Source organism: Grampus griseus, assembly GCF_964374135.1.
Source record: "Grampus griseus genome assembly, chromosome: 1".
NCBI lineage: Eukaryota > Metazoa > Chordata > Mammalia > Artiodactyla > Delphinidae > Grampus > Grampus griseus.
The window spans coordinates 115,907,415-115,916,375 of NC_139017.1; the positions used below are offsets into that span (position 1 = coordinate 115,907,415).

The 8,961-nt window shown below is 36.1% G+C and overlaps 1 protein-coding gene across 2 annotated transcripts in view; it reads left to right on the plus strand.

Moving 5' to 3' along the window:
- Nucleotides 1-7,073, plus strand: part of ZZZ3 (zinc finger ZZ-type containing 3) — a 102,643-nt gene extending 95,570 nt beyond the window's left edge. For both annotated transcript variants that reach the window (XM_082678310.1, XM_082678311.1), the window contains exons 12-14: nt 2,494-2,628; nt 5,164-5,264; nt 5,578-7,073. In XM_082678310.1, the coding sequence (XP_082534436.1) occupies nt 2,494-2,628; nt 5,164-5,264; nt 5,578-5,722 (381 nt within the window). In that variant the 3' untranslated portion in view covers nt 5,723-7,073. The remainder of the gene's footprint in view (nt 1-2,493; nt 2,629-5,163; nt 5,265-5,577) is intronic.
- Nucleotides 7,074-8,961: the final 1,888 nt, after the last annotated feature.

Below are 8,961 nucleotides of genomic sequence, written 5' to 3' on the forward strand. Positions count from 1 at the left end.
TAGTATGGAATTTTAATTTTTAATTGTGCTGAATACCCATAACAGAAAATTTACCATCTCAGCCAATTTTGAGTGTACAGTTCAGTGGTGTTAAAGTACATTTACGTTATTGTGCAGCGAATCTCCAGAACTCTTTATGTCTTGCAAAACTGAAACTCTGCATCCAGTAAACATCATCTCGCTATTCCCTCCTCCTTCTAGCTCCTGGCAACTACCATTCTACTTTCTATCTCTTTGAGTTTGACTACTCTGGGTACCTCATATAGGTAGAATCATACAGTTTTTGTCCTTTTGTGACTGGCTTATATCACTTAGCATAATGTCATCAAGGTTCATCCATCATGTAATGTGTCACAATTTCCACTTTTACGGCCAAATAATATTCCATTGAGTGTGCATACCACATTTTATTTATCCATTCTTCTGTCAGTGGACACGGGTTGCTTCCACCTTTTGGCTGTTGTGACTAATGCTGCTGTGAACACGGGTGTACAAATATCTGTTGGAGTCTCTGCTCTCAAATTCTTTTGGGTATATACCCAGAAGTGGAATTGCTGGATCATATGGTAATTCTGTTTCATTTTTTGAGGAACCACAGTACTGTTTTCAGTAATGGCTAGAACATTTTATATTCTCATCAACAGTGTACAAAAGTTTCAATTTCTCTACATCCTTGCCAACACTTATTATTATTATTACTATTTTTTAATTTTGATAGTAGCCATCTTAGTGGGTGTGAGGGGATTTAACTTTTTTTTTAACATCTTTATTGGAGTATAATTGCTTAACAATGTGTTCATTTCTGCTGTATAACAGAGTGAATCAGCTATATGTATACATATATCTAACTTAATCTTGTTGACCAAATTTAATAATACCCTTAGACTTAAAATGCAAATTAAAAAATTTAGCAGAGTTTGTATTCTTTGTATTTGCCTAAAATATCTAAATTTAATACATTTTATTATAAAATTTCTTACTACATTATTTAATTATTTGGGTTACATCATATTTATTGGTATTACGTATTTATTACATTATTTATGTTGTCTTTCTCAGGGGTAACATAGGAAGGCAGTAGCTATAATTTAACATCTTTAGTTGACAAGAATTTGAAATGGATGAAAGATAGTGGGAGATAAGGTAGGTGAAGTGTGAGATTGTAAAGAATCATTATCCAGCTGAGGCCTTTGGGCTTGACACTGTAGATAGCGAGGAAGCCATTTTTAGCAACAGTGAGACAGAGGAGGGAGTGGATACTATAGAGGACTGATTTGAGAGAGATTTTAGGTAGTATTAAATAGTGACAGAATTATGTTTTATTAGATATGACAGTGTAAAATTAAGGATAACACTTAGATTTAGGCCTTGGGCTGCTAGGTGTGTAAGGGGTTAGTTATATGGACAAATCTGCGTTCAAATCACTTGACTCTGCGACTAATTAACTATGTAAGCTTGGGCATATGTTATAATTTCTATAAACATCAGTTTCCTTGATATAATATAAATATAGTAGTTAAGAATACGTAACATGGAGAGCAGGAGGAACGGGAGGTGCAGGGGTTGTCTGGTCCAGGATTGAGAATTGATGGAACATGGGATTAATGAATTGGGGATGCTTTTAGGAGGGTTGTGGAAATCAGTGACCATGGGATCAGTCATGAGGTAGCAAAGGGAAGAAATGGATTCTGGGTGGCAGAGCACAAATAAATTGGGAAAATAGGAAGCAGTTAGTGATTCATCTGTCAACTTCAAATTCATATAGCTTTCACTGTTCATTTCTTTATTGTAAATAATAATCTTTGTAACTTAAGTTTATCCATTTGAGTAAGAGGAATGTACTGTCTTGATCATTGGGAGTACTGAGCAGAAAACAGAAGAGATTAGTTTGCTTGTTAAGAAAATGTCATATTTACCTGAGGAAGCTTAAAAATCTGTTAGATTGGAGAAGAGGAGCTTCCTGCAGATCAGGAAAAAGTAGATCCTGCAGATCATAGAAAAAGATCCCGCATGCCGTGGAGCGGCTGGGCCTGTGAGCCATGGCCACTGAGCCTGTGCTCCGCAAAGGGAGAAGCCACAACAGTGAGACGCCCGCGTACCGCAAAAAAAAAAAAAAAAAAAAAGAAGCCCTCCAGAAGTATTAGTCTAAAATATTGCTGATAGCAGTGATGATTTTCTATAAGCCCTAAAAGGTTGAGGGTCTCTTTGGCCTCTCCCGTTGCGGAGCACAGGCTCCAGACGCACAGGCTCAGCGGCCATGGCTCACGGGCCCAGCCGCTCTGCGGCATGTGGGATCTTCCCGGACCGGGGCACGAACCCGTGTCCCCTGCATCGGCAGGCGGACTCTCAACCACTGCGCCACCAGGGAAGCCAGAGGGTCTCTTAAATGTGAAAAATATCTTGTCAATAGAAAAATACTCTTTATCAGTATTTCTTATACTAGTTCATTTTAATTATGAAACTAACAGTTTTGTGTTTTGTTTTTTTCAATAGGATGAAGAAAGTATTCCTATTATGTATAGGAATTTACCTGAATATAAGGAACTATTACAGTTTAAAAAGTTAAAAAAACAGAAACTTCAGCAAATGCAAGCTGAAAGTGGATTTGTGCAACATGTGGGCTTCAAGGTAAATTCTATTTAATTCTTCTATTCATTTAATTTTTGAAAGGGTGATAGGATATATTTAAGGTGGTTTTCGGAGCTTTAAGCTCCACGACTTTCAAGCACACAGATAAAAGTAAGTTTAGCTCTTGTCCTGTTCATTTATACAAAGTAGTGTGCCACAGTTACTGGTGTCAAGAGATTTATGATTCAGTAGAGATAGAGAAGAAAAACATACAGGTATACTTTGAGGTAATATATGAGATGAGAGGTTTTTCTAGCTATTTCCCCACCCCAAATTTACTGAGATATAACTGACAAATAAAAACTACATATTTGTGTACAAAAAATTTAAGATATAAAAAAAATTCACCTCACATAGTTATCTTTTTTTTTTGAGATAAGAACACTTAACATCTGCTCTCTCAGCAAATTTCAAGTATGCAATGCAGTATTATTAACTATAATTACCGTGTTGTACATTAGACCTCCAGAACTTATTCGTCTTATAACTGAAAGTTTGTACCCTTTGACCAATGACACCACGCCCACCACTACCTCTCCCCACCCCACCCAGCCCCTGGCAACCCTCAGTAACCTCCATTCTAATTCTTTGCTTCTGTGAATTTAACTTTTTTGGATTCTACATTTAAGCGAGATCATATAGTATTTGTCTTTCTGTGTCTGATATATTTCACTTAGCGTAATGTCCTTAGGTTTCATCCATGTTGTCACAAATGGCAGGATTTCTTTCTGTTTTATGGCTGAATAATATTCCGTTGTGTGTGTGTGTGTGTATATATTAGAGAGAGAGAGAACACATTTTCTTTGTCCATTCATCCATAGAGCTATTTCTTTTGTTGTTGCTGTTGTATATGGATCAGAAATTTCTTTTCCCCTTTCAGATTCAGTTATCTCTGCTGTTTTTTGAGGGGCTAGTAGAAATACATTTATTCATGCCACAAAATTTTGAGATATCCGTTTATGTTCCAGGCACTTTGCCAAGTGCTAGGGATTCAGCAGTAAACAAGATGGACTCACATCCTTCCCTATTCTGTTTTCATCTCATAAGTGATTTAGAGAAGTTAAATGAGTGAATTAGTTGAGTGTGACTAGTGTGCATACTGGAGAGTAGTGAGAGGCTATTTAGTTGCCTTGGAAATTTTGCTAAGGAGTTTAAACTCTTCTAAAATGTTGGAGAAACATTGAAGGATTTTAAGCAGAGTAACATGAAATTTGCATTTTGGAAAGATCATTCTATTTTCTTAAACAATACAACCCTTAGGAAGGCAGTGGGTTTAGAGTGGATAACTCTTAATTCTGACTACAGTATTGTTAAATTCTTTAAATAATAATTTGTTCATGTATATTTTTTATGTAATTGAAAAAAAATTAAGTGAAGGGGGAAAAAGATCATTCTGGCATTAGTATGGAGAATGGATAGGAAGAAAGCAAGGCTGAGGGCAGGGAGACTAGTTGGAGATTCTCTTCCTTAATTTAGACAAAAGATGAGAATGTCCTGAACTTGACTGGTGGCTGTAGAAATAGAGAGATTGACAGGTTTGAGAACACCTTAGATGTTAGAACTGGCTATACTTGGTGGGATTGGAGGAAGTAAAATTGAGACCATGAACTACAGATTTGCTGGTAGTGGTATACATAAAAATACTGATGTGTGCTGTGACTTAATAAATTTAAAACAAAATTCTTATACCTCTGACCCTCTGGAGTTGCTATTAGCCAGAATATATTAAATGATTTTCTTTTCTAGATCTTTCAGTGGTCCTGCTTCTCCATGTAGAGATTTTCCTAATTGACAGCTGTGTCTTTCCAGGAAGAAACTCTCTCCACTTCTCATAATTTTGTTGTAAGACCCAGCTGTGGCTTGTTTGCCAGTCTGTCAGCCACTCTAGTTGGCCTGATGATCAAAGAAACTAGAAATGAGATTTACTTTGATTTCCAAGATTGCGCAGAACACACCGAGGGCTACCACACTGCCACAACACTGAGAAAGAGCTAAATTTGCCTTTTCTTCATGGTGGGCGTTGGTTATTAGGAGCCTTCAAGGCTTTGGAAAGTAACTCAGTAAGGTGAAAGTTCAGAGAGGATTTTGTGTTCAGTTGGGTTTATGTTAGCTGTGGTATCCTGTTTTAAATAGTTCTGTAACATATTTGGATAGTTTTAACAATGGTATTAAGTCAGTGGTTCTAAATCCCAGTCATTGTACACTGGTCTGAGGTACGTTTCAAGTCAATAGCTACTAATAATCAAATGCCCAAGTTTGCAGATGATTTACTTAAGATTTTTAAAAATAAATTAAAGCATATTATGATGTTCCTCTCACCCATCTGTATTGTAGCTCAATCTTGAATGGATAGAGTTTCAACTAGTTTGCTAGAAATTGTGCCTAACTTATAACCATTTTTTGTGTTATCCCACTATCTTGTGCATGGGGAGAGAGGAGAGAATGTTTATGTGCACATTATGTGTTGCCCAGCAGGAAAAAAGAAAGCTTGAGAACAATATAGTTTAATACTTTTTCTCTCTGAATCTTTAATAGTGTGATAACTGTGGCATAGAACCTATCCAGGGTGTTCGGTGGCACTGCCAGGATTGTCCTCCAGAAATGTCTTTGGATTTCTGTGATTCTTGTTCAGACTGGTAAGTGTTATCTATCATTTTAAGTCTTAAATTTTGACAAGAGCTTCTCAGACACTAGTGAGTTTGATTTCTAAACTGCTCAGAAAATCACCACATTTAATGGGTTGAACTTTGTTGTTCTAGACAATTAAGAAATTTTCCTTAATGACACCATATCGCAAGTAACTTTCCATTAGAGATTTTGAGAGATTATTGGATTTAAACAGGTAGAGCTGTGAGGAAGTTTGATAATATCTAGACCAAAATGCATCCAATGCCATGTAATGATGTGTTTGTATGTGTGTGTGTGTGTGTGTGTGTGTTTTCTTTTCAGCCTTCATGAAACAGATATTCACAAGGAAGATCACCAACTAGAACCTGTTTATAGGTCAGAGACATTCTTAGACAGAGACTACTGTGTGTCCCAGGGCACCAGTTATAATTACCTTGACCCAAACTACTTTCCAGCAAACAGATGACATGGAAGAGAACATCATATACTAGTCCTCTTCAACACATAGCAATGGTATCATTGTGAATTATGTGCACAGTTTGGAAAGATTCTCTACTTTCCCTGAAATGACACTCACAGCATGACAGCTTCCTGAGTGTTCTCGTCAACAGCTCTGCACCGTTGTGGCTCTAGATCACTGTTCAGCAGCTGAACATTCCTGGTGAGCAAAAGGGTTTCCCTGGTGAAATTCGCACCACCACCTTAAAGCCTTTTAGGTGGTGATCTTAAATGGGTGAGATGGAAATGAGAGCACATATTAAAGAGAGAGTAAATTCCAAAGGTTTCAAAGAACTTGGTCATAAATATGCTAATGAGAAGACAAAGTATTTATATTAAAACAGTTTAGTAGCTTTCAGTTTTGTGAAAATAGTTTCCAGCACAGAAACTGACTTCCTTAGACAAAGTTTTAACCAATGATGGTGTTTGCTTCTAGGATATATACACTTTAAAAGAACTCACTGTCCCAGTGATGGCCGCTGATGGCCTTTAGTAAATTGGAGCTGCTTAACCATGTTGATGTCTAATTTCTTTTAACCACAATGAACTGTCCTTATTACCAACAGTGAAGCACTACAGGAGGCAACTGTGGCATTGCTTCCTTAACCAACTCATGGTGTGTGAATGTTATAAAATTGTCACTCAGATATATTTTTTAAATGTAATGTTATATAAGATGATCATGTGATGTGTACAAACTATGGTGAAAAGTGCCAGTGGTAGTAACCGTGTAAAGTCTCTAATTCACAACATTAATTCCTTTAAAATACACAGCCTTCTGCCTCTGTATTTGGAGTTGTCAGTGCAACTCATAGAAGAAAACTGCCTAATAGAAAAATCATATATATGGTAATAATTTCCCTCTTTTGTAGTCTGCACAAGATCCATAAAAGATTGTATTTTTATTACTATTTAAACAAGTGATTAAATTTAGTCTGTGCAGTGAGCAAGAGTTCACATGCATTCTTTTATACTGCTGGATTTTGTTGTGCATCATTTAAAACATTTTGTATGTTTCTTCTTATCTGTGTATACAGTATGTTCTTGAATAATGTTCATTTGTCAGAAGAACTGTGAGAAATAAACTATGTGGATACTGTCTGTTTATATTATAGAATGCTTGTTGTGACTTCCTTCGGTTAGATTTTGGATTTTATTTTTACTAGTATTAAAACCAAAACAATTTTTTTAAGGTTTTTTTTTTTTTTCCTTTACCTATCTGTCCATTAAAAAAGAGTAAGGACTATATGATGGAAAAGAAGGTAAACTTGAGAATCTCTGTAAAAGATGGTAATGTTTTCACTCAGTGTGTGTGCTGAAACACTAAACTAGGTTAACAAAAAAGAATATGTACCATGGTTAAAGAAAAAGACAATTATTAATGTCCAGATGTGAAAACTAAACTTAGGTTGAAAACTTTTAACCTAACTATCATTCTTTCTGATGAAATAAGCCCCCCATGTGTTAAATAAGTGGTTTTTGAAAATCGCTGTATTCCCTGGAAATTATTATTGACTACTGGAAAAGAAAATACAAATATTCTAAGATTGATTAAGTATACTGACGCAATTTTTAGAGTCTCCTGTTTTTTCCAATTTTAAATCAAGGGGACATTATTTACCAGTCCTCTTCAATACATTGCAGGGTACTGAAATAATACCCTGAATTCTTTCAGTTGAGAAAAGTAATACAGTTTTAACTATAGAAATATGAGAATTTTAAAGTAATATATTGATTAAAGAATACTGATGATTTTGATAAAATATATCACATCAGAAGAAAAGGAAATGGACTTGAATTAGAGTTTTTGCTCTGGAATTATTAGTTGGGGCAAGAAGAGGGGAATCATTAACATTCTGGGCATTTGGCTATTATACTTCAAGTGAATATGCCAGAGATCTACCTTCAACTTGTAGTAAAGTTGAAGTAGCACTTGATGGTAACTTCTGTGTTTGCATAGAAGTAATACCAGTCAGTTTTGGAGAACCATTCAGAGCCATTCAGAAATCCCATAAAGTGTGAAGTATGCTTTGAAAGAGTGATACAATTGATATTTATATAAGCAGAATAGACAAAATAAATCCACTTAAATGTATTTTTTAAGGAAAAAGATTTTGAGAATTTTGAGTAACAAAATTTTCTGCTTGAGCAAAGATGTGTTTATTTTGCATTTTTCAGCTCCAAGCAAATAGTCCTCATTGCTTTAAAAGGGTAGTAGTAGTGGTAATGTGTTTTGTTGTTTTAATGTGAGGAATGCACAGGGCTCTCATTTGCAAGTAGGCCTTCCATCTCCTACATAGAAGCATTGGTTGTAAAAGACAACATAGACCTACTTATTAAAGCATCACTTATTTAGTAGTATTCGGTAGGTCAGTTGTATTTCCTGAAATATTCTGCTCAAGTTATTTGCTAAGAACTGAAGGAACTTTTAATGACACCTAAAACCACTGCTTTAATGTTTTTAGGCAGAGGGGATTTTGGTTGGTGTGTGATGTATGCTAAGAATAATAGCAGACACTGATAGAGTGCTTGTTATGTGCCAAGCAAGCATACAGTAACGAATTTAATCTTTACAACCTTATGAGGCAGGTTCATTTTTATCCTGTTTTCATATGAGGAAATCTAGCCAGAGAGGTTAAGTAACTTGCCCAAGGTCATATAGTTAGTAAAGTGGTGATGCTTAGATTTTAGCCCAGACAGATTGCTTCAGAGTCAGCGTCTGAGCAAGAATGTTCCCTTTGTGTCAGGGGTCTCAGAGATGGTGGAGGTGGAGGTGTGCAGGAGTTGCTTTTCTGTCTTCTCTTCTGGTGCGGTATGCACCCTAGAGTACAGATGTGAGCGCACGTCCAGGTTTATAGCTCAGAATAGAGCAGCATATCTGTGGATGGGGAAACGCATCGGTCTGTGAAACCGTCTGCCCCATGACGAATTAGGAAAACACATAATTTACATATTCTAATTTGACAGCAAACATGTGGTCATGAGGCTTTAGGCAAAGCTGGGACTGAAGACTTGGGTCTTCTGCCTCAGGTACGATTTGTTTCCATGCATGTTTGGTGCCTCTCACTTAACCTAATAGTATGCTGTGTCCATTTTTCTCTCCTTTTCTCTTTTGTTTAAATTAAATTGCAGAACACAACAATTTACTGAGGTATGAGGAACATTTTTTTATGAAATTAAAAAATAATATATGACATGTATTAAGGA